General features: G+C 39.1%; 1 protein-coding gene across 1 annotated transcript in view; it reads right to left on the bottom strand.

Annotated features, from left to right (window-relative positions):
• EXOC4 (exocyst complex component 4) overlaps nt 1-27,367 on the bottom strand; it is an 817,730-nt gene that overhangs the window by 154,903 nt on the left and 635,460 nt on the right. The window contains exon 12 of the mRNA XM_019921782.3: nt 16,838-16,974. Within this exon, the coding sequence (XP_019777341.1) occupies nt 16,838-16,974 (137 nt within the window). The remainder of the gene's footprint in view (nt 1-16,837; nt 16,975-27,367) is intronic.

Genomic DNA, 27,367 nt, shown 5'->3' with positions numbered 1-27,367 from the left:
TATATTGCCCTCAACAATAAATTATTAATTCATATTGTAATGAACATCAATCCCAAAAGCAATTCCAAATATTCTGATTTGAAATATTAGCACTGATGAGCAACATACGGTTACCCTAAAGGGAATTTTTCATTCAAATGGCAAAGTTCCCATCCTAACTAATTGTATTTATTAGTTTATAATTTTGAGATAAATGGGATTATGTGGGTTACAAAATTCCAGGATATATCTAAATAGCCTCAAAAAAGGAGAACTAAATCTACAATAATTATTCCACAAGAGGAGTAGGGTCAATCATCACTACCAGGACCATAATCTACTAATTAATTCACAGCTCAACGGGCCACAGACAGAGCCATCTGTGAAACTATTTGTACCTGTTCCCAGGAGGAAGAGGAAAATAGGTATACCTCTTGGAACAGGTGATAAGGCTGCTATGGGAAGAGTCCCCCCTCTAGACACAGCTGAGTGAATTTCATTCAGAAAACATCTGCTGGTGTCTACTGGCTCTGATGTGCACTGCTTCCTCTCTGGAACAGTTGTGAAATCCAAGTGTGCCTGGTCCCTGGATACAGCTGGGGTGCTGAGTCTTTCATTAGGTAAACAACCAGGGGCAGGTGGGGCTAATTGGATTCAACTGTTTGGCGGCAGCCTGGGCATGATGTTTACTTTCCCAGACTGAATCTTTCAGACACTTCAAAAACTAGGAGCCAAGCTAGATAAATAAACCCCGGACAAGGCTGGTCCAAATTAAGCTACTGTAGTCAATTTTCAACTGTGAACGACTGGACCTGTAGCTGGCCAAACTGCAGTGCATCGTCCAGCAACACTGTGATCATGACAATGATGGATGCAGAAATCAAAGCTGGTACTAGGCTGCTGATTAAAACAAAACAAACACAAACACAAAAACAAAACTAAAAAATCTCTTAAGATAAGATGGAGCAGAATAAATAGGAAGAGCAAAGAAACATCAGGTTGTCTTTCACATCACACTCATCATAAAGAGAGCTTTATGCTATGTATTTCTACCTTGGAATCACAACTTAAGAAACATCTGCTAACTCTGGAGATGGTTGATGGGAAACAGAAACAATTCAAGAGGACCCAGGGAAAAGGACTTGGAATTTCAGAGCTTACAGCAGGTAACCTTTGGGGATAATTTAATAACAACCTTTAAATAGAGAAGCTCTCATATGAAGGGTCGTAATTGTTTGATATTTAAAAAACCAAGAAGAAAATAATCATAGAGTGGACCAAGAATGTAAAATTTCTGAGAAACTTATTTTGTTTGATACTTGATTATTTTCTATTAATGAGTGTAAAAATCCAATAAGGCAGGACGTTGCTTAGTTTATTCACTTCTAGACTCTTAGCTCTAGAGTAACGATGGACTCCAGAAATGCTTAATAAATAATTACTGAATAAAGTAACAGACTGAATGAATGAATGACTGATATTACTGAAGCACAAAGCATCAGGGATGTAACAGATGGCATAAAAATACTTTTTTGCCATCTTCTTAGGAAATATCAACAATATTATCAATGAATTAATTTAAAAGTAAATAATAACAAGAACACCACTTACAGCAACAATAAATAACATTGGCTGAGACTTATTTAGTATTTACCACGAACTAGGCATTCTTCTAAGCACTTTACATATACTAACTCTTTCAATCCTGATAACAACGCTGTGTGGTAGGCACTGTTATTATTCCCATTTGACAGATGATATACCAAGTTACAGAGATTAAGTAACTTTAGTGGCTGATGAGGGTACAGCCTGAACTGAGCCTACAGTGACTGTTCTGGAGTCTGTGCTCCAACTATAATGTCTCTCTGAACTATTTGAAACTTTGCTTGAGTTTCCCATTTCCTCTTTAATTCCACTGCCTCTTCTTTGGGCTTCAGAGACAGACTTAGCTCCTCAAGCACGTACAGCCATCTGCATACTCTGTGACCTGCATACTGTGCGTTCATACGTAAATGGTATGAACCTTTCTGAACCTCTGTTTTCTCATTTGTAAGGTTGGAAGAATCTAACCTTCAGAAGTGTTGTGACTGACGAGATGAATCGATGACTCTAAAGTCCCCTGAGCAGTGACCATGTACTTTCCAGAGTGTGTATTTCCATTCTAGTCCAGTTTGCTTTGCTTCAAACTGACTGCAACTGGCTCCTGGCTGATCACGGTAGACTGAGTTAGGTGCGGGGAAATTAAGACTGGCTGTTGCTAGGGGATTCGTGGGACGCCTGGTTGGGTGGGTAGCATCTGTATTTGGCAGGAAGGCAGTTGACGGGCACTACAAAAGTAAAGCTATTCACTTGATCAATAAACATGAGGGAAAGGCCTGAATGCAGATATCATGCTAAATGTTGGGACAATTATGTGGAAAAAGACATAGTAACTTCCTTCTAGAGCCCCAGAGTTGAGATCAGTAACACATACGTGAATCACTTTGGGGACATTTTTGAACTACTCTTGCCCAGGCCCAGGGCTCTGTGGGCCTAGTGTGGGAAATCCAGGTTGTGTGTTTTAAAATCTCCCCAAGTAACTCTGATGCGAGTCCACAGTTGATAAACGGTATTTGAGAGAGAAAGACATGTAAACCAACAACTGATCAAATAACACATAATAAAGAAATTTTAAATTGCAATACACTGGGATAAATATCAAAATAGTTACGGGTAATGAGTTACAGGAGCACATAATAAAAGCTCTCATTTGCTGAGTGCTCTCTATGAACCAGATACTGTACATATTTTATAAATGTTCTTTTGTATCTCTTCACTATTTAATAAAAATGAATGTATCAGTGGCAGGTGAACCAAGAGAGTGGGCTGGTTCAGTTTGGTTCATACAGCACAGTTGGTTCCTATAGCACAGTTGGTTCATACAGCACAGTTGGTTCATACAGCACAGTTGGTTCATACAGCACAGTTGGTTCCTATAGCACAGTGTCAAGAGGCAAAGCAGAAGACAGGCTGGCATGGAGCCTGCACAGGGTTTCTCGGGCACATGCCCTGGGCTCTTCTGAGGTTCAGAGTTATTTAGCCGGCAAAGGCAGCCAGGCCAGCTCAACTAGACTCTCATTCATTCAGGATCCTGGTCTCTGTCTACACAGGAAACCCAAAGGGCTTCACAAGCCGTCACAGCCTACAGTGTCTAGTCTCTGCTCTTTGGCACAAGGGGGCCACTGAGACCTTTTAAAGATACCACTGTGATGACAGACAAGGTAGGTCATCTTCCTTCCCAAGACCTATGATGGTGCTCCTGTACTTAATATGGGAAGTTTAAAAAAACAAAACAAAACTCTTTTCTGCTCATTCTTACCCGACTACATTGTTCACCGCAGTCATTTTCATTTCTCAACCCCTCCTCCACGCATCATGTCCCTACTGCTTGCTCATCCTCTTTGGTCTGTCAAGAACCTCCTCCTTCACTCAATAAACATGTTGAGGGCCAACAAGGTGTCCAGCCCTAAGCCAAAGCTGGTTTCTGCCATGGCTGATCACAAGTTTATCTCCACGTCGCTCTTCCTTCATGCCCTGGCATGAGTTCTCAGGCCTCTTTGAAGAAGTAGTAAAACGTGGACCTTGGGGATGGTTACACCTTCCCCTAATAAAAACATATTTGTGTCTTATATCAACTGAGCCTGTAAGATTAGAAGATGTTTTATTTGTATTTTCTACCAGGCCCAACACAATGCAGGAAGGCAAAAAAAAAAAAAATTGACTGATGAACTGATGCTAAATTGGAACAGACAGAAACTTTAAAGAACTGTGATTTTCCACTGTCAAATGACTATTCTGGGGCACATAAGCTGCTGCTCGTACCTCAGGACAAAAGGGGGACAAAGGGAGAGAAGCACTCAGCTTGGAAGTAGCAGACCAACAGACCAACTGCCTGATCACTAATGCAGAGCTCCAGAGAATTCACAGCTGAGTCCTCCTTTAAGCCCCAAGGGGTGTGACTAATTAAGAAAAGACTTCTAGTCCTCACCTCACTTTTAGGAAACCTCTCTTTATCCAAAGCACGTAACATGACATCATTATATAAAACAGGCTTTCTCTCCAGAGTGAGGGGCTCAGAGAAAGGTGAGATGTTTTTGACCTTTCCTCAGATCTTCAAACTCCCAGTGGACACTCAGGTTCTCATGGTAAACTTGGAAAACATGCCAGCTCTCAGCAGAGGGCATTGTGAGCTTATGGACTGGATCCTTTCAGTAAAAGATATCTGCTGAGAAAGAATCGGATGGAAATGTTTCCCTGCCGCCTTCCTCCTTCCCCAGTGTTACAGCATTTTGGATCATTTGAATTGTATATGGATTTCTATTTAAGTCAGTCATTTGCTGGCAGCGAAACTAGAACATTTCCTGTTTTTCCTGTCACTGTAATCAGGATCTGGCTGTCCAAATTAGGACTGCCCTAATTACTCTTCAGCAGGTGCCAATCTGGGGGAGGGCAACAAATGGGAAGAGAGGAAGTAAGGACACTTTGCATCTTCAGACTCATACAATGAGGAAACACTTTCTTCCGAGCCTGGAAAACCTGATTAAGTAATAGGTAAAAGGCACCATGGGGTTATATGTTGTGTGTCTGCGCACGCTGTTGTGTAACAACTACGTAAATGATTTTCTATTTAATTCCCTTCAAAGCTTCACAGAATTACTTTTCCCAACCCTGAGATAAATTCATCCAGGGCCTGTAATTCAGCAACTGTGAGAGACTACTACAGATAATACCCTGTATAAGGAATGATGTGATAGTGGGCACCAATAAGTGGACATCATTCCAGAGAATCTGGCCATGAGGGATACCAAAGCGGTATAGTCTCTTCGGGGAAGGATCATGATGCTTGATGACCACAATATACCAAGAACCAAAAGCAATGGGTACTTTCCAAGAACTGGGAGAACACCAGTAAGAAATTTAAGTCTCTTATAGAGTGGATGATGCAATATAGGGTGTGGTCATAGATGGTAGTAAAGGTAATCTCTGTCATCATCGTCACTGTCATTATCAAAATAGCAGCTAATCATTTGGGAGGTGGGGCTTAATATTTTGTTAAAACAGTTCTAAAAGGTTAACATTTTCAAAACAATCCTATGAGGGAAAAACTATTATTATCTTTTTTCACAGATGGGAAAACTAAGGCACAGAGAGGCTGAGTGACTGTTCAAGGTCATATAGCTAATAGGTGAAAAAGCTGGTATTCAAATTTAGGCCCCAGAGACTTCTCTTGAACTAGAGTCTGGATTTATTGTTAGAAAAACACATGAGATCTTGAGTTGAGGGTCCTGTGAGGAGCAGCTTCAGTGCACGCCCGAAGCTGAGCCATTTCACGAGGAACTCTGGTCTGAAGGGCTGGGGCAAGGCCTCTGCACGGGGCCTGCTACGAGCAAGTGAAACAGACTAAGCACAAAGAGAAAAAAGGTGGATGGGCTAGGCCAGAAGTGAGATTGCCAGATTTATGTCCTTTCCAGATGAAATGTGGATCCTCTACCAACAGGAGTAATGGAAGATTTCCCTAAATCTGCCTTCAAGCTTTTCCCTGATTGATCTGTGTGACGAGAGAGGACCTTCAAGATGGCGGAGGAGTAAGACACGGAGATCACCTTCTTCCCCACAAATACATCAAAAATACAGCTACATGTGGAGCAAGTCCTACAGAGCAACTACTGAATGCTGACAGAAGACCTCAGACTTCCCAGAAGCTGTGTGGCTGACAGGGTCTTGGTGCTCTGGCTGGCTGTCAGGCCTGAGCCTCTGAGGTGGGAGAGCTGAGTTCAGGACACTGGACCACCAGAGACTTCCCAGGGCCATGTAATATCAGTCGGCGAGAGCTCTCCCAGAGAACTCCGCCTGAACGCTAAGACCCAGCTCCACTCAATGACTGGCAAGCTCCGGTGCTAGACACCCCATGCCAAACAACTAGCAAGACAGGAACACAACCCAACACATTAGCAGAGAGGCTGCCTAAAATCATAATAAGTTCACAGACACCCCAAAACACACCACAGGACGTGGTCCTGCCCACCAGAAAGACAAGATCCAGCCTCATCTATCAGAAAACAGGCACCAGTCCCTTCCACCAGGAAGCCTACATAACCCACTGAATGAACCTTAGCCACTGGGGGCAGACACCAAAAACAACGGGAACTATGAACCGGCAGCCTGAGAAAAGGAGACCCTAAACACAGTAAGTTAAGCAGAATGAGAAGACAGAGAAATAGGCAGCAGATCAAGGAACAAGGTAAAAACCCACCAGACCAAAAAATGAAGAGGAAATAGGCAGTCTACCTGAAAAAGAATTCAGAGAAATGACAGTAAAGATGATCCAAAATCTTGTAAATAGAATGGAGAAAATACAAGCAACGTTTCATAACGACATAGAAGAACTAAAGAGTAAGCAATGATGAACAACACAATAAATGAAATGAAAAATTCTCTAGAAGGAATCAATAGCAGAGTAACTGAGGCAGAAGAATGGATAAGTGACCTGGAAGATAAAACAGTGGAAATAACTACCACAAAGCAGAATAAAGAAAAAAGAATGAAAAGAATTGAGGACAGTCTCAGAGACCTCTGGGACAACATTAAATGCACCAACATTTGAATTATGGGATCCCAGAAGAAGAAGAGAAAAAGAAAGGGACTGAGAAAATATTTGAAGAGATTATAGTTGAAAACTTCTCTAATATGGGAAAGGAAATAGGCAATCAAGTCCAGGAAGCGCAGAGAGTCCCACACAGGATAAATCCAAAGAGTAAACACCAAGACACATATTAATCAAACAATCAAAAATTAAGTACAAAGAAAAAACATTAAAAGCAGCAAGGGAAAAGCAACAAACAACATACAAGGGAATCCCCATAAGGGTAACAGCTGATCTTTCAGCAGAAACTCTGCAAGCCAGAAGGGTGTGGTAGGACATACTTAAAGTGATGAAAGGGAAAAACCTACAACCAAGATCTCTACCCAGCAAGGATCTCATTCAGATTCGACAGAGAAATTAAAACCTTTACAAACAAGCAAAAGCTAAGAGAATTCAGCTCCACCAAACTTCTCTAGGCAGGGAACACAAGAGAAGGAAAAGACCTACAAAAACAAACCTAAAATGATTCAGAAAATGGTAATAGAAACATAGATATCGATAATTACCTTAAACGTAAATGGATTAAATGCTCCAACCACAAGACATAGACTGGCTGAATGGATACAAAAATAAGACCCGTATATATGTGGTCTACAAGATACCCACTTCAGACCTAGGGACACATACAGACTGAAAGTGAGGGGATGGAAAAAGATATTCCATGCAAATGGAAATCAAAAGAAACCTGGAGGGCTTCCCTGGTGGCGCACTGGTTGAGACTCCACCTGCTGATGCAGGGGACACAGGTTCGTGCCCCGGTCTGGGAAGATCCCACATGCCACGGAGCGGCTGGGCCTGTGAGCCATGGCCACTGAGCCTGCGCGTCTGGAGCCTGTGCTCCGCAACGGGAGAGGCCACAACAGTGAGAGGCCCGTGTACCGCAAAAAAAAAAAAGAAACCTGGAGTAGCAATTCTCATATATGACAAAATAGACTTTAAAATAAAGACTATTACAAGAGACCAAGAAGGACACTACATAATGATCAAGGAATCAATCCAAGAAGATATAACAATTGTAAATATTTAGGCACCCAACATAGGAGAACCTCAATACATAAGGCAAATACTAACAGCCATAAAGGAGGAAATCAATAGTAAGACAATCATAGTAGGGGACTTTAACACCCCACTTTTACCAATGCACAGATCATCCAAAATGAAAATAAATAAGCAAACACAAGCTTTAAATGACACAGTAAACAAGGTGGATTTAATTGATATTTATAGGACATTCCATCTATAAACAACAGAATAACTTTCTTCTCAGGTGCTCATGGAACATTTTCCAGGATAGATCATATCTTGGGTCACAAATCAAGCCTTGGTAAATTTAAGAAAATTGATATCATATCAAGTATCTTTTCCAACCACAATGCTATGAGACTAGATATCAATTACAGGAAAAACCTGTAAAAAATACATACACATGGAAGCTAAACAATACACTACTAAATAACGAAGTTACCACTGAAGAAATCAAAGTGGAAATCAAAAAATTGCCTAGAAACAAATGACAGTGAAAACACAACAACCCAAAAACTATGGGATGCAGCAAAAGCAGGTCTAAGAGGGAAGTTTATAGCAATACAATCCTACCTCAAGAAACAAGTAAAATCTAAAATAAACAACCTAACCTTACATCTAAAGCAATTAGATAAAGAAGAACAAAAAACCCCCAAAGAGAGTAGAAGGAAAGAAATCATAAAGATTAGATCAGAAATAAATGAAAAACAAATGAAGGAAACAATAGCAAAGATCAATAAAATTAAAACCTGGTTCTTTGAGAAGATAAACAAAATTGGTAAACCATTAGCCAGACTCATCAAGAAAAAAGGGAGAAGACTCAAATCAACAGAATTAGAAATGAAAAAGGAGAAGTAACAACTGACACTGCAGAAATACAAAGGATCATGAGAGATTACTACAAGCAAATCTATGCCAATAAAATGGACAACCTGGAAGAAATGGACAAATTCTTAGAAAAGCACAAACTTCTGAGACTGAACCAGGAAGAAATAGAAAATATAAACAGACCAATCACAAGCACTGAAATTGAGACTGTGATTAAAAATCTTCCAACAAACAAAAGCCGAGGACCAGATGGCTTCATAGGAGAATTCTATCAAACATTTAGAGAAGAGCTAACACCTATCCTTCTCAAACTCTTCCAAAATATAGCAGAGGGAGGAACACTCCCAAACTCATTCTACGAGGCCACCATCACCCTGATACCAAAACCAGACAAGGATGTCACAAAGAAAGAAAACTACAGGCCAATATCACTGATGAACACAGGTGCGAAAATACTCAACAAAATACTAGCAAACAGAATCCAACAGCACATTAAAAGCATCATACACCATGATTATGTGGGGTTTATCCAAGGAATGCAAGGATTCTTCAGTATACGCAAATACATCAATGTGATACACCGTATTAACAAACTGAAGGAGAGAAACCATATGATCATCTCAATAGCTGCAGAAAAAGATTTGACAAAATTCAACACCCATTTATGATAAAAACTCTCCAGAAGCAGGCATAGAGGGGACTTACCTCAACATAATAAAGGCCATATATTACAAACCCACAGCCAACATAATTCTCACTGGTGAAAAACTGAAACGATTTCCACTATGATCAAGAACAAGACAAGGTTGCCCACTCTCACCACATATTATTCAACATAATTTTGGAAGTTTTAGCCACAGCAATCAGAGAAGAAAAAGAAATAAAAGGAATCCAAATCAGAAAAGAAGAAATAAAACTGTCACTGTTTGCAGATGACATGACACTATACATAGAGAATCCTAAGATGCTACCAGAAAACTACTAGAGCTAATCAATGAATTTGGTAAAGTAGCAGGATACAAAATTCATGCACAGAAATCTCTGGCATTGCTATACACTAATGATGAAAAATCTGAAAGAGAAATTAAGGAAACACTCCCATTTACCACTGCAACAAAAAGAATAAAATATCTAGGAATAAACCTACCTAAGGCGACAAAAGACCTGTATGCAGAAAACTATAAGACACTGACGAGAGAAATTAAAGATGATACAAACAGATGGAGAGATATACCATGTTCTTGGATTGGAAGAATCAACATTGTGAAAATGACTCTACTACCCAAAGCAATCTACACATTCAGTGCAATCCCTATCAAACTACCAATGGCATTTTTCACAGAAGTAGAACAAAAAATTTCACAATTTGTATGGAAACACAAAAGATCCCGGATAGCTAAAGCAATCTGGAGAAAGAAAAACGGAGCTGGAGAAATCAGGCTCCCTGACTTCAGTCTATACTACTAAGCTACAGTAATCAAGACAGTATGGTACTGGCACAAAAACAGAAATATAGATCAATGGAACAGGATAGAAAGCCCAGAGATAAACCCACACACGTATGGTCACCTCATCTTTGATAAAGCTGGCAAGAATATACAATGGAGAAAAGACAGCCTCTTCAATAAGTGGTGCTGGGAAAACTGGACATCTACATGTAAGAGAATGAAATTAGAAGACTCCCTAACAGCTTACACAAAAATAAGCTCAAAATGGATTAAAGACCTAAGTGTAAGGCCAGACCCTATAAAACCCTTAGAGGAAAACATAGCAGAACACTCTATGATATAAATCACAGCAAGATCCTTTTTGACCCACCTCCTAGAGAAACGGAAATAAAAACATAAATAAACAAATTAGACCTAATGAAACTTAAAAGCTTTTGCACAGCAAAGGAAACCATAAACAAGATGAAAAGACAACCCTCAGAATGGGCGAAGATATTTGCAAACGAAGCACCTGACAAAGGATTAATCTCCAAAATTTACAAGCAGCTCATGCAGCTCAATATCAAAAAAACAAACAACCCAATTCAAAAATGGGCAGAAGACCTAAGTAGACATTTCTCCAAAGAAGATATACAGATTGCCAACAAACACATGAAAGAATGCTCAACATCACTAATCATTAGAGAAATGCAAATCAAAACCACAATGAGGTATCACCTCACACCAGTCTGAATGGCCATCATCAAAAAATCTACAAACAATAAATGCTAGAGAGGGTGTGGAGAAAAGGAACTCTCCTACACTGTTGGTGGGAATGTAAATCGACACAGCCACTATGGAGAACAGTATGGAGGTTCCTTAAAAAACTAAAAATAGAACTACCATATGACTCACCAATCCCACTACTGGGCATATACCCTGAGAACACCATAACTCAAAAAGAGACATGTATCACAATGTTCATTGCAGTACTATTTACAATAGCCAGGACATGGAAGCAACCTAAGTGTCCATAGATAGATGAATGGATAAAGAAAATGTGGCACATATATACAATGGAATATTACTCAGCCATAAAAAGGAATGAAATTGAGTCATTTGTTGAGATGTGGATGGACCTAGAGACTGTCATACAGAGTGAAGTAAGTCAGAAAGAGAAAACAAATATCGTATATTAACGCATGTATGTGGAACCTAGAACAATGGTACAGATGAACCGGTTTGTAGGGCAGAAGTTGAGACACAGATGTAAAACAAACGTATGGACACCAAGGGAGGAAAACCGCGGTGGGGTGGGGATGGTGGTGTGCTGAATTGGGCGATTGGGATTGACATGTATACAATGATGTGTATAAAATTGATGACTAATAAGAACCTGCAGTATAAAAAAACAAACACAAAACTAATACTAATCTTTCTTTGGGTTATTTGTATGTAAATATGTTAATATAAATGTTTCAGACATTACATGAAATTTCTAAAATTCTTATATGTTCTGGTATAATGTTATAAGTCATAATTCTAGTTATTACTTTAAAATGTATATCTCAGAAATAACTAAATTTCCTTGTCTATTGCATTACTATGAACTTTCATCAAATCTTTAACTGTGGTCACTTTCAAGTCTTTTGTCATTTACAGACAGTTCTGGGTGCACTCTGATGGTTTTGCAAAAATGTTCCTATAAAAGGGTTTCATCTTCAAGGAATTCATGGAAAAGATTCTGACAAGTACAGGTTTCTGGTAACTGACTACACTGCTGAACTGAATGAATAAGCATTTTCAGAACTCTAATGGAAAACTGATGAATTCATAAAAGTGCTAACAAAAGATCAAGATAAAAAAATTAATTACATGGGACTGAGTGAACTGATGAGGATGATTATAATTTTTGTGACTTTCTGTTTGAATCAGAAAAAAAAAATCCCACAAGGACTCAGAGGCAAAAAATATACAAATCAATTTTCACTGCAAAGTAAAGGAGCTGTTACAGTGGAGATTCCTGGACTGAATGTCAATATTATGACACAGTATGAGTGTGTTTCGTGTTTGGTAATTGCAATCAGTGTTGCTTTTGTTGTGGTCATCCATTTACAATGCTTGGTGTCAGTTTATCTCTTTTAAAAATAAAATACAGTGTGTGTGTGTGTGTGTGTGTGTGTGTGTGAGAGAAAAAAAAAAAGAGACATGTATCACAATGTTCATTGCAGTACTATTTACAATAGCCAGGAAATGGAAGCAACCTAAGTGTCCACAGACAGATGAATGGATAAAGAAGATAAAGAAGATGATAAAGAAGATGTATATTCCAATATACAATGGAATATTACTCAGCCATAGAAAGAAACGAACTTGAGTTATTTGTAGTGAGGTGGATGGACCTAGAGTCTGTCATAAAGAGTGAAGTCAGAAAGAGAAAAACAAATACTGTATGGTAACATATATATATGGAATCTAAAAATAAAAATGGTTCTGAAGAACCTAGGGACAAGACAGAAATAAAGATGCAGATGTAGAGAGTGGACTTGAGGACACGGGGAGGGGTAAGGGTAAGCTGGGATGAAGTGAGAGAGTGGCATTGATATATATACACTACCAAATGTAAAACAGATAGTTAGTAGGAAGCAGCTGCATAGCACAGGGAGATCAGCTCGGTCATTTGTGACCACCTAGAGGGGTGGGATAGGGAGGGTGGTAGGGAGATGCAAGAGGGAGGAGATATGGTAATATATGTATATGTATAGCTGATTCACTTTGTTATAAGGCAGCAACTAACACAACAATGTAAAGCGATTATACTCCAGTAAAGATGTTAAAAAATATACTAAAAGTTATGGAGTGGAAAAAAAAAAAAAAAGAAAAACATATGAACCCCTGAAGTACTGAGTAATATATGGTCATCAATCTCAAAGGAAGTCTCAAGACGTATGCCCCCCAAAACTCTCAACTTAGCCCTGTCCTGTTGAACATTGTAAAAAATGACACACACAAAGAAACTAAAAGATTGCTAATAAAATGAAGAATGACATGGAATTTGGAGGAATAGCTATGATTTTTTGATGACAGAATGAGGATTCAAAAATATCTCAATAGACTGAAATGATGAGCTAAAAATAACATTAAATTTAACGGCTACATGTGAGATCTTGAATTTAAGTTAAAAAAAAAATCCCTGCAAATATAGCTTAGAAAAGATAAGGTTAATTTCAGCTACTGTTTCTTCTTATATTTCCTTATTCCCTACAGCCAACCAGTGGCCATGCCCTACAAATTTACCCCCTTAATTTACGTTTCTTGGTCTGCCCCTTCCCCTCCGCTTCCCCCGCCTCTCCTCTAATTCAGGCACTCTCTGCCTCTCTCCCCTCCACCTCCACACTCTTGCCTTTCCAATCCATTTTACATAAAGCTCAGAAAAATCTCCCTAAAGCACAGGTCTTCCCTGGAATTCCCTGTTTACTGACCTTCAGTGGTTCCCACTACCGAACTTTGAAAGGTCATGTTCCTTAAGCCTGGCATTCAAAAGCCTCCATTTTGGCTTAGCCATCTTTTCCAAAACCCAAACATTCATCACTTGCTCATCCTTCTCCTGCTCTTCCCTACCACCTTGACATTGTTCTGGTTCCTTCACTCCTTTAGCTCCTTCAGTTTTAATCCTGTCTAAATCCTCCTCATTCTTCACAAACTCTAGGTTTGTAACCTTCACCAAATCTCTCTTGTCCTCTTTAAGTAATTTCTTCCTCCTAGAGCATGTCATCATTACCTATCTTACCATATTTTCTGTCATAAATTGATGCTGTGGATACATGTCTGATTTCTTTGTCCCCTATTTTCCTTTCTATCCTCAACCAAGGACGTAAGCTCATTAAAGGTATAACCTGTAACTGACGGACTTCTTTATTCCTACACACTCACATGCAATGATGTGTGTCTGGCACTGGGTCCTGCACAAAGAAGGCAGTAGTTTTGCTGAAGAACAAGAGCACACTTGCAACATTGGGCTCAGAGTGGAGTACTCCTTTTTTAAGATAGATACTACCAGACTAATGGTAACAGAGAAGGAAGAGTGGGATGGTTTGCAGACCCAGGACGTATCAGAAACCAAGGATGTTCTGTCTAGGGGAAAAGAAAAACAAAACAAAACTACTAAATGGACCATGATAGCCATCTTCACATATTTAAAGGGTTTTCATGTGTAAGGATGAAACTGATTTGGAATCACTACAGAAATAAGAACTATGTCCAATCTGAATATCATTTCAAAACAAGAAACTGTTCAACGGTGACCACTCTGCTTTGTGGGTTTAGTAAGCTTCCTATCACTTGACTTGCTGTGAGGCAGGATCATAAATGAGGAAAAGGTCACCTACAATCAATAAGGTGCCAAGCTATACAAACTTTTAAAAAGATTTCTTTCAAAATAACAAGAACAACAATAATATATAAATGACCATCAGTGGGACTTAGAGTCTATTGTCAATTTTGCTATATCTTGGGCAGGTTAGGTAACATCTCCATTATAATTAATACTCACTGGCATTATTATTTGTTAGAAATTATGGGTTGCCCTTAATGAAATATAAGAAAAAGAAGACATGCCTTGCTTTAAAAAAAAAAGCTTAAAATTCAATGCAGGTTAAAGTAAAAGTAAATTTTTAAAGTATGTTATTTGACTGTCATTTGGTAGATGTGACATTCATACAACCATTTTGGAGTTAACTCTGTGGCCCAGAAATTCCACTCTTAGACAACTAACACAAGGGCAGTGGCTTTTAAAATTTTTGTTTGGGTATCTCTTAAAGGAATTTTGAAAAACTATATTCTCTTTCCCACATTTTAAAATTGAAATTTAGCTGTTTTTTTTTTTTTTAGCATGAGTTTAATGGTTACAAAATATTGAATTTTGGCACATTATAAATATTGACTCTTTAAATCACTATTTTAAGCGTAACCAACAGAATCTCAATACCATAGGGATTTGAATGGGCATGATACATTTAAAACACACAAAAATAAACTCTTTTTTAATGGTTACGTATTTTTCATTTTTCTCTTTCAGTTATTATTTCTATTTCATTTCCTCACCAAGTTTTACCCTATTGGAATATATCTTTATGCTTTAAAGTACTTTACCATTACTCTATTTGTAGTTTTCTGCAAAAAATAAATTATTTGTACAAATTAAAATCTAAAAAATTTAAATTAAAATTTTCTTTACCAAAAGACTAAATGTTAACATATCTTTTGTTTGAAGTGCCATTAGAATTATCAGTTGGTACACAACTGCATATAGCACACTTGTTGATTATGTGTATGATTTTAATCTAAAAGTATTATCATTCCTGATGAATAATTACTGAACAAAAAAAGTAAAATATTATTGGGAATGCATCTCTCTGAGTTTCTTTTCTTTATTTGGTTCTTGTAACTGTGGATAAATATTACTTATTGCAGGAGTGAAGGAGGTTAAGCATTAATCTATGTTATATTCCTTGGCCAGATTAATCTTCCCTGAACACTGCTCCCTGGTTTACTTATAATGGCTCCTTATCATCTACTAGTCAACATCTAAATTTCCAAGTCTTATTATTTTTTTTTTTTTTGGCGGTACGTGGGCTTCTCACCGTTGTGGCTTCTCCAGTTGCGGAGCACAGGCTTCGGACGCGCAGGCTCAGTGGCCATGGCTCACGGGCCCAGCCGCTCCGCAGCATATGGGATCTTCCCAGACTGGGGCACGAACCCGTGTCCCCTGAATCAGCAGGCGGACTCTCAACCACTGCGCCACCAGGGAAGCCCCCCAAGTCTTATTTTTTAAGATCCTTTGTTATATGGTCTTACTTTTCCTATTCAACATTACTTCCTACTACCTTCTCCTAGGAACTCTGTTCCATTCAAACCTCCTCCTCCTTTAATCCCCCTCTGAATACCAGGCAACTACGTTTGTGCTTCCTCTTCATCCCTGCAATGCCCCTGTTTATTCTTTCCACCTCCCTAAATCTCACCCATCTTTCTAAGGTCCAGAACCTAACTCACGTTCTGTGAGATCTTTCCTGACTCCAATCAGCCTGTCACTCTTTTTCGTGTTTTATTCCTTCTGCTCTTATAGTCTGTATTGTACAAGTAGTACCTGATGATATACTATACTGTACCCATCTATCCTTAATTATACATCACATAAAATTTAGTATTTTATTATACATTCTTTTCTTCTCTAATTGTTTCATGTCTTGTCAACCAGACCATAATTTGTTCCTATTATTACCTTTTTACAAGAAGTGCTATGATCTTTTCCACAAGCTCAAAGAGATTTGTGAACTCAGAGAAAAGAAATCAGAGGGAAAACTAAAGGTTTTCAAGTTCATAACAATGATTTTTCATTTCCATTGATGCTAAACAGGGTAACCATCCTTTCATGACAGTAGGAAGGCTATAGGTCAAACATCAGGAGGAATACGTTTGGACAGACTAAAAAGAAATCATATTATAGATTATTAAGGGTTACTAAGAGTTCCAAATTGCTTTACTTTAAAGATCTTTTAGAATCACAGGAGGGGCTAATCAAGATCCAGAATTTCCTTGAGGAAGACACATCTTATGATTCTAGACTTTCATAAAAATCAAGGCTGACACTTCATCGAAGCCACCCAAAGGCAGTCCTAAGCGGCTCTGTCCCTTTGTACCTTCCGTTCCCTCTGCTGGTATGACTATACGTGTCTAGGAGACTATTTCTTTGGCACATGTTCTCATCAGGCCTCTTGACAAACTCAAGGATGGTCCTTTTCTACAATGACGGAAAGTTAGGCTATAAAGGCAGTATCAGCCACCACCCCAAAGGTCAAGTTCTAAATTGATGTTGCTTAGCTTCCAACGGAAGCTCTACCTGTAGGCTGCAGTGCAGGTGTCCTTGTACTCCTGTAGCTTCACGCACACCATGTTGAGGAACTGATCCGAATAGGCACTCAAGTCATGCATCAGGTTCATGAGGTCTTGCACTGTCTTCTCTACAATGATTGTGCTCTGGAAAAGAACACAGAGAGGACAAAGAAACTCATGAGTGTTTTGACTCGAGTAATGTTTACGACAAGGAAGGGCTACTGAAAGGATGTGATCACTTAAGACACTTGAGCTTTCCTAGAAGGATGTGACACTTAAAAATACTCCTGAAAAACAACAACAAAATAAGTATCTTACATAGTGCTAATCTTCCAAAGACCTGAGAAAGTGTTTTTTATGGAAGGACCCAGGACAGGGAATTTCCTATTGATTTCATGGAATTCTTGGCATCTATAAGATATCTCTGCGGCTTTTAAGAAAGAAAATGCATATTCAGTTGGAGCCTGATTTATCACCCCCAAGGTTATACTTTGAGATGAGGGACTCATGACAGGCAGCATAAAGAAAAAGCCTTCTAGGATTTGTTTTTTAAAGTTTCAAAACCATCAATCTATTAAGAATAACAACTAACATTTGTATTGTGCCTTACAGCTTGTAGAATGTTTTCACATATACAGCATATGTTACCTCACTTGAAACTCACAGAATAATCATGATAATCATGAACACTTATTAGATTCTTACAAGTGTGAAGCTGAGCTAGGCACTCTACATGCTTTATGTCCTTTAATCCTCTCAACACACCTACCTATTGGCTGAATCCCTTAATCATCCCCAGTGTAAAGAGGAGGAAACAGGCTTAGAAAAAGAAAGAAACAAAGCAAGGGCTCCAGACTTTGCTCTTTTAGCTATACCTTTCTGCCTCAAACTTTTTCTCATGACATCATAGTATTTCCTGTTGTTTTTGTCACTGTAGAAGCAGTGTCCAAAGAGACTCAGACATGTTTTTAAACTGAATTAAAGGAATATCCAAGGGAAAAAATAAGCCCATCTTAGACACTGATAGTACTGTGCAGCAAATTGGTGTTATATCTGAAAAGAGGCATATTCAATAAATTCTAAATCTTTGGTTAAGAAAAGACAGAGTTGTTTAAACCATTAGTTCATGCCTCTTTTGAAAGAAGCACAATTACACTGGAGTAAATATTAATCACATGCTTAGAAGCTTGGAATTCTTTGGCCAATAACCGGTTTGATGAATATGTATTTATTTATATAGAATTCCATAAGCAATGTAGACTTAGCCATAAAAGTAAACATTAAAAATATTTTTTCCAGCCTGACACTAACCTTTGAAATAATCAAAGGCATTTTATTATGCTTAAATACAGACTATGGGGTACAGCATTTGGGTTAGCTTTTTTTTTCTTCTAAACATAAAAAGAATGGATAAACATGTACAGCTTTTCTCAACACAACGGAGGATCAGTTTGAGCTACGAGCTTACATATGCATGGTTATTCAGGACAATTTGGTTCTAGAGGTTTCTTCTTTCCTTCTCCTCTCCCCACACTCCAAGTAAAATAATCAGAAGGTGAAAAGGAAGGAGCAGTTATACTGTGTAAGGCAACTGCATAGGAAACCAAATTACAGTCTCTATAGAATCCCCACAAGTTCAACTTCCTTTTCTGTATTGATTTTAAGATTAAAGCACTGCAGCTTCACCCTGATCCATAATCCTGTTCCTCTGTGTTTGTGTGTGAGTGACAGGAATTGATTCTGCTTAGCTACATGTCCCCATGCTGCTAAGAAGAATCAAAAATCCTCATCCTGATTAAGAGCACAGGATATCCTACAACACGTGGACAGCAATTAATAAAGGAGAGTAGAGTGCAGCCATCCTAACAAAAGCCGTTTGAAATCTGACAAACACTGCAGGGAAGATGAGCACAAAGAAATTGCTCAGATTATTGAGAGAAAGGGCCTGGTTCTATTCCCAATTACGCTACTGATAATCAACTCTGGGGCAGTTTCGGGAGCCCCTTCCTTTCTGACGGCTCCATCTAGCCTTCTGGTAACCAAGGATAATTTGATGGCTCCTCTACTCTACTGGCCCTCATCGCTCAATCGGTGTCTTGGTGCTTGCAGACTTGGGGAATATTGTGTAACTGTTCCAGGTCATCTTAGGTGTGTTTGTTCTTCCTGATTAGATTATCAACTTCTCAAAAGTGAGATGGGTGTTCTTATTTTCTAAAACCTTCCCATCCTTCCCTTCCTTTGCTTGTTTTATAATTTCTTAGGATCTTCAGGACAATACTACTAATCAAAGAAACAGGACTAATAATGTCAACCCATATAAATAATGTGAGGGATGTCATATATGTGAGGGATACTAGATACAGGCATCTTTGCATTGGGAAGTCTCTTTGGGTGGTTCAGTTTGGTCTGTATTTATGCCCGTGTTTTTGGGTGATGAGAACTGTGCTGATGACAGTCGGAGAGGAAGGGGAGATTGTAGGCACAGAGGAATATCCCCTGGAGATAAAGATTTTGGGGGTAAACAGGAAGTACCTGCAGGGAATGATTAGCTTATGTGATGCTATATGATTATATACAATTTTCTAGCTATTTGGTTGGTTTACCTTGTCATGGTAGCACTCTGGATAATCAATCACTACATTCTCTTCAAGGAAAATGACACTGTAGTTTGCCAAATGATGCATATTTTTACAGGGGAAAAAAGATTCCATTTTCCAAGAATTTACAACAATTTCCAAATCAGTGGCTCTGACAGATAAATACTGAAAATATCAAATTTCTAACAAGGTCAATCCTGTTTTTATTTATTTGATCCCTTTGGTATCACAAATGATTTATTGTCTCATTATTAATTTGGGGAATTGCCAATGTTGACTATAATGACTTCATAGTAAGTAAAACCCTGATTTTATTCATTATAATTTCTATTAAACATATCACAAATGATTGATATTTGTTGAAAAATAACTCAATTCTCATTTCTTGCAACCTATTACCAGGTAATAAGTCTGAGCATGACATGAAAAATGAGAAAAGGAAAAAATATCCCAAGATAGCTGAGACAATAAAAAAAAAAACCACTGCTATGAAAAATAAACAACTAAAGTTTCTTACAGGGATATATCAGCAATCTAAAATAAGAGGACAGTATATAAGGACCAGCTCTTTGGTTCTGAACTTAAAAATTTTAATGAATGAATGAATGAAGATCATTGGACACTGAAGACCTTGTCCATTTAGCCCAAGCCCTATTGGGGTATGGCGACTACTGGTTCACTTCTTTATTTACAGTCTCTTCTGTCACACTACAAAATCCTTTTGATCAGTGACTATACCTTCATATCTCTACTGCCTAGTAGCAAGGTATCTGGCACACTGAAGGTGCTAAAAGATGTTTATCAGATGAATTAATGCACATTCAGAACAGAATGAAAAGACAGATTTAGAGTATAATTTTAATGTAAAATAGTGGGTCAAAAGCCTGATTTGGTAAAGTGGAATCAGACCATGGCCTCTTTGTTACTACATTACTGTACCTTAATTCCCATGGCTCTAAAGACTGAACACTTATTACGACTAAAAGTCTTAGACTTTGCTACCAAAACATTCCTAATTTCACTTGACTGTATTATTTTCTATAATGGAAATCCATAAATATATATACACACACAATTCAGGAAGTACAAACTCATAAAACTTTAGTTTGGAAAATGCAGTCTCTGTATGTGTGCTGTTTTAGCCCTTGAATCAGGGATGGTTCAGAGACGCTGCAGAGAACCTAGGGTCCTGGAAAACTACTTTAGGAAGAATTTGAAAGAAAACATAGAGTAAATCCATTCGCCACTTGAGACACACCCCACTACACCATACATATACACCAGCAACTGTGGAGGGAGAGGGCTTGACGAATGTCTGACGATGACAACAATGTTTCTGCTTATGGGGACACATCCAACTACAAGTCACCAAAACTTGTCATTCCATATTGTCCTTCCAATTACCATCAGCTCTAAGCTGTGGTTGGCCATAAACGATAACAACTACAACAATGATAGTAATGACAGAAATCAAAAGGAAATTTTGCTTTCTGTTTTTTTATCTATATTTTGATTTGCGTGATGTTTAAAATATTCTGAATGGGTTTGCTCCTTTAATAAGCTAACTGGTAAAAGACTATGCATCCAGGGGGTTGGTGACTGAGGAAACTGCCACGTCTATGCTCTTCCTAATCATCCTCCACCTCAAAAGCTGAGTAATCTTTTAAAAAGTTATGTCTGGGCTTCCCTGGTGACCCAGTGGTTAAGAATTTGCCTGCCAAAGCATGGGACACAGGTTCAAGCCCTGGTCCGAGAAGATCCCACTTGCTGCAGAGCAACTAAGCCCGTGCGCCACAACTACTGAGCCTGCGCTTTAGAGCCCACGAGCCACAACTACTGAGCTCACGTGCCACAACTACTGAGCCCACGTGCCACAACTACTGAAGCCCGCACGCCTAGAGCCCATGCTCTGCAACAAGAGAAGCCACCGCAATGAGAAGCCTGCGCACTGCAACAAAGAGTAGCCCCCACTCAACGCAACTAGAGAAAGACCACATGCAGCAACGAAGACCCAGTGCAGACAAAAAAAAAAAAAAAAAAAAATCCTTAAGAAAAAATGAATCTTTAAAAGACAAAAAGACTTATGTCTCCCACAGAAATGAGTGCTTATGTCCACCAAAAAGACATGAACACAAGTCCTCATAGCAGTTCTACTTATAATAGTTTAAAAAAATAATAAAAGTGGTCCTTATGTCCATCAATAGTTTATGGGCAAATGAACTGTGGTATACTCATACAACGGAATACTGCAGAGCAAGGAAAAAGGATGCACTATTACTACACGTGACATGGACGGGCATGCCAAGTGAAAGTATTCAGACACAAAGCAGCACAACTGTATGGTTTCGTCATTACTGTAGTTCAAAAACAGGCAAAAGTAATCTCTGGTGATAGGCGTCATAACAGTGGCCACCCTTGGAGGCGGTGGGTCCTGAATGGGAAGGAGAGAACCTTCCAGGTGCTGGAAATACCTTGAGTGGGTAGCTACTGCACGAGTAAAAACATGTGTAAAAAATTTTTGCACTTAAGATTGGTGCACTTCACAGTTTGTAAATTTAACATCAAAAGAAAAAAGTTAAAGTTCTATCTGATTATGTCTCTACCAACTTAAAGCTCTTTAATGCACTAGGCCCCATATTCCCCTCTAGCCTCACTATTTGCCATTTTCCTCTTGCTTGCCTAACATCTGGCTACGTGGCGTTGCCTCAGTTCTTCATTCTCATTTCAGGGCTTTGCGCTTGCCTGCAAAGTTCTGTCCCTTGTCTTCCTTTCCTAGAGTACTTTTTCTTATCTTTCAGGTCTCAGCTAAAAACTCCTTTGTGTGGGAAGACTCTCCCTAACCTTCATTAGGTCCTCCTGTTAGAAACACCTAGAACATATCTATCTATCTAGCCATCTCCCCCAGAGATGGTTCTGTTTCATTTGAGAACCCAGATTAATACCCACTGCAAGAGAGGAGGGGGGACTGGGAGGGACATCTGGTTGGTGGTTACGTGCACACATGTTAAATCTCAATTTTAAACAATTTATGTCCAACCATCACACAAATGAATAGGCACCCCTTCAAAAATTTGTCTGAGAATACCATCTGTGAGTGTGTAAGTCTTCCATTATAATGGTTTTCACTTAGGGTATATTTTTAAAATGTGAAGATGTAGCAGTACTGTTGGCAATATTACCATAGACCACTGCTATAGATGAGAACTGTTGAGAAGCCTTAGACGTTTTGTGGGGAAAGAGCTGGGAATTTAACGAATGGATTAAATAGATACAGATTTATTAAGCAAATATGTCCTCTATGCCAAATACTAGGCTAACTTAGGAGATCAAAAGCCAGATGAGACAAGTTTCCTGCCCTCCTGCCATCTTAGATATTAGTAGCAGAAGACACACAAGTTCACAAACAAGGACAATAAAGGCTCATAGGCGCTGCTACCTTGGGCATCTGTATATTGGGCAATAGAAGCACGGAGGAGGAAAGAGTTAATTGAACTGGGGTCGAAGGGGTGCAGGGAGTCCTGAGAAAGAGCAAGTTACAACTGAACTGAGTCCAGAAAGATAAATAGCAACTTGTCGATTGACAAAGACTGGGGAGGGAAGCACTTCTGGCAGATGAAGCAGCATGAACATGAAGTGGTGTGGGATTCGGGGAATTGCACATGGTTCTTCACGGCTGGGGATGAAGGGTGTGCATGTGTGTGTGTAGAGAAGCAGTACGAAGCTAGATCCTCAGGGTCCTTTTACAACATATACATACATAACACCTAAATATTTCGAATATCTCCTCCCCACCAAGAAAATACAACAAATTAATCCAATCTGATGTCACTAATCACTAGATGATCCACTCCAAGTGTAGGAAGATAATTTCAAAAGGTTCCATTCTACCATTCAGAAAAAGACAAATACACTTATATAACCAACTGGGAAATACATTCGGAGCTCTGGCAGCCTCAAGCGCTAGGTAGAATTTATACGTAGGCTTAAACAAAGAAAATATGAGGTCAAATTTTGGGCAATCAGAAAAACTATATCCCTTTAGAATTCACAAAAGTGGTCATAAAATTTATTTGCCAAGTGAAAACTTGGAAAACACATATGATGTAAATTACAAATAGTATTTATTTTTAACATTTTGAGTAGAGGATCATTTATGGTTGAATAAAATCTGTGCCTAATATATCTTATAAGTACAGCTGGCTTTTTATGAGGTTTATTTAGGAGGTTGTGACTTCATATTCACAGCAAAACAAAATAGCAGGGAAGGGGAAAGAAGTATACAACAGTTGTGCTTAATTAGACTATGAAATCCCAAGGGCATCTTTGTTTCCCAAGCTAACACTAAATAATAAAGGAATGTTTGTTGACTTATATACATCAAATCAATATAACTCTATGGACAGGTTATCAATTCCCTTTGATATGTAATGGAACCCAGAGAGGAGAAATAAATCAACGAATAGGTGAGCATTAGCACTTGTGAGAAATATCTCCAACTCCACCCTTCCCCCCCCCCCATACACACACATACCACACACATAATTCAAAAGCACTTTAAGGTTACTATCCTGCAAACTACATAGTGCTACATGTTAGGAGGGAGACAGAAGTATATTAGCAACAAAATTAGCAGCTATAGTACTTCTTTTCTTGCCAAGCAATGTTCTTGGTATAAAGCATGGTCTCTTTTCCCAGGGGATAATGATAATCTAGTTGGGATAACATCATTCAGAACAAGAAACAAGTGGTTTTCCAAGAGATGAAAGTGCAAAAGACAACGGAGGAGAATAGGAGTTGGGGAGCCTGAACTGGGATCTGGAGGATGGGTCAGGTTTGGATTCATGGAAAGGAAGGAACAAGGTATTTCAGGCTAGAGAAAAGAGGTAGGCAAAACCTGGGGATGAGGAGTGAGCTGGTCACAAATAGCAAAGAGAAGTCAAGGGTGGTTGGAGGATGAGAAAGGGTTGACTGGACAGTGGGGAACCAGCTTGTGGAAGGCCTGAGTGACAAGCTGAGGGCTTTTTCCTGCAGATGGAGAGAAGCAGCGCAGTGTATTAGGTAGTGGAGCTCAGAATCCTAATTCTAGAGCTGAAAGCAACTTGCTATCCACAGTCAAATTCTCTTAAGCACATAACAATTATGGTCCTAGATGGAACCCTAGTTTGGACAAACCAGTTGAGAAGAACATTTCTGCAACATTTGGGAAATTTCAAAATGGACTAGATATTACATGATATTAAGAACTAACTGCTAACATTGGTAACAGTGATAATGTTATTTTGATATGAAAATGCTCTTGCTCTGCAGAGAAGTAATACTAAAATATTTTGGTATAAAATAGCTTGAGGTCTTGGTTTACACAAGAGGAGATATATGAAGCAATAGTTTTCAGACACTGGAGAAGGAAAATAAATGAAGTGAGCCCTATGGATGCCCCAGCTGGTGTTTCCAGGCCGTAATGCAGGAAGGTGATACTTAAACAGTGCCTGGAAGCCTTGCTGAGCTGAGATAGAACTTGGAGTTTTGGAACGTTAAGGTAGCTAGAGTTTTATGAGGCAAAATAGTGGAGAGGAGGGAGCTGCACAAAGAAAGGGGAGAAGGAGGAAGGAGGGAGGAGAGAAGGAGGAAGAAGGAGAGAGATCCAGGGAGGGAGAGAGATCTCTGTAGATCATCAAGAGTGCCCTCAAATCTCTGGCTGAGTTCTGATCTGTGCCTGTGGAGCTGAAACATGCAAGGCTGGTGAAAGTACTACCTGGAAAGAGCAGGTGGAATTCCCAGAGTTCACACAGGGGCGGGAGTGGTTCATGTTCCCACCGGCTGGAGTGGGACACCCAATAGATCTGCTGGAGTCCTCAGAAAGGACTTGGCCATAGTGAGGCCAAGTTAACCTTGGACTAAAGATTGCCCTGGACACGTCGACATGTCTAACAAATCCTAGAAGGAAACCTTGAAATAAATGGCATAATTCTAAGTCATAAACTGTGTCCGAAACAAAGCTCAGCAATATTTAAAAGACTACAACAGAATCCGGCATCCGATGCTGCACCTAAATTACACGTCCAGCACCAAATAAGAGAAACAGACCCAGAAAGAACACAGAGAACAGAACTGGTAGACAAGGAGGCTAAAATAACCGTTATAAATATGCTCCTATGTTCAAGAACACAGAGGAAAACACGAACATGACAAGAAGAGAGACGGAAGACATGGCAATGGAAACTATCCAACATAAAACACAGAGGAAAGAGAGATGGAAATGATGGAAGAGAGAGTCAGTGAACTGTGGGACGACACCAAGCAACCTAGTATACGTGCAACTGATACTCCCAAAGCAGGTGGGGAGGGGCAGAAAAAAATGAGGGCAGAAAAAGTCCCAAATCTGATGACAACTATAAGCTCACAGATCCAAGGAGCTCAACAGATCTCAAACAGAAGATGACAAAAACTACAGTGAGACACACTATAATCAAATTGCTGAAAACCAAGGATAAATAGGAAAATCTTAAAAACAGTAAGAAAAAAAAAAAAGAAATGAGATTTGAAAGGAAAAAAGAAGAATTCAGGTCTTCTGATTCCCATTTCAATGTTCTCTTTACTACCCCATACTGTGCCTTCTCCTGGCAAAAATGGTGTCAGGTGAAGATGGACCTGGCTGGCACATGGGGGTTGACAGAGGTACTAGAAACAAGTACTAGAAAAGCTAAGGGAGAAGAGCTTCAAGTAAGAGAGGTAGTGTAAGGGCTTCCAACTTTTAAGAAATAAACCAACCACTCACAAATCCTCCGATGGAGAAATAAGAACCTCCAATGGAAGACTTACTCCAGGTCATAGTCTCCCCAGGAATTTTATTTCCCAGTTATATATTTTGAAACATTCTCTTTCTGTTCAAAGGACCCAATATTATTCCATGCTCTACAGTCGATACACATTAAAAAAAAAAAAAAAACAAAACCCGAACTTTCTTTTCCTTAACCCAACCAATATAAGTTTATTTTTTTAAGGTAATTTACTCAAAGAAAAAATTAATAACAGGAAGCCACATAAAAGTAAAAAGGCATGAAAAAGAACAAATATAAACTTATAGAAAACATACATTCAAAGATAATCAAATTCTAGCCCCTTCTTGACTTGATTAACAAAGGTAAAATACTCAAATACTGTACCCTGGTTTCCTGTCTTATTTTGGATATACCAGCAAATATAAATAGCATGTATATTATAATATAAATGTGAACATTAGAATGAGCTACCTACCCATCATCCATCTGTCAATCTAGCCAACATTTACTGAACATCTACTATGCATTATCTCATTTAACTCCCTAATACATTTTATTTATATAATATGTATTTACTATCTATAAGATGGCTACTATTATTCCTATTTGATATTCCTATTTGGGGAAACCCAACACTAAGAAATCAAAGAGTTGTTCAAGGTCACACAACTAGAAAGCTGTAATTCCAGTGGGGATTTGAACTCAGGCAGCCTGAATTTTTAGTTGCTTCCAGAAAAAACACAGAAGTGCTAAGTGATGAGTTAATTTTTCCAGGCATTCCACAATGCCCGGTGCAGCACAGTCGAGGTGATGAGGACTGATTCTGGAAGGTTACTGTGACCTTCAGATAACAGTTTCAGCATTGCGACTGGTGAGACCAGAACCAGGTTTACAGGAAGCTGTGAAGGAGCTCAGCAAGTGGATGGGATGGAGTTAAGGCAGGAAGTAAAGACTGGACCCTCCTGGTCCTAGGCTCTCCGGGATGACCAGCTATCTGGAGGCACAGGTCACTCCAATGCCAGCAGCCAAGAGACTCTTCAGTGACAGTTTTAAGCCAGCAAGGGCTCTAATCTCTTCACACTTTCCTGATACCCTGCCCTCTTAAACCACCCAGAACTGATACCTAAGACAAAAGGTTTGGACATAAGGACATAAGACTGC

This window comes from Tursiops truncatus, chromosome 9 (assembly GCF_011762595.2).
Source record: "Tursiops truncatus isolate mTurTru1 chromosome 9, mTurTru1.mat.Y, whole genome shotgun sequence".
Classification (NCBI taxonomy): domain Eukaryota; kingdom Metazoa; phylum Chordata; class Mammalia; order Artiodactyla; family Delphinidae; genus Tursiops; species Tursiops truncatus.
Note: the sequence above shows the minus strand (reverse complement) of the source record. Positions and strands in the feature narration are given on the sequence as shown.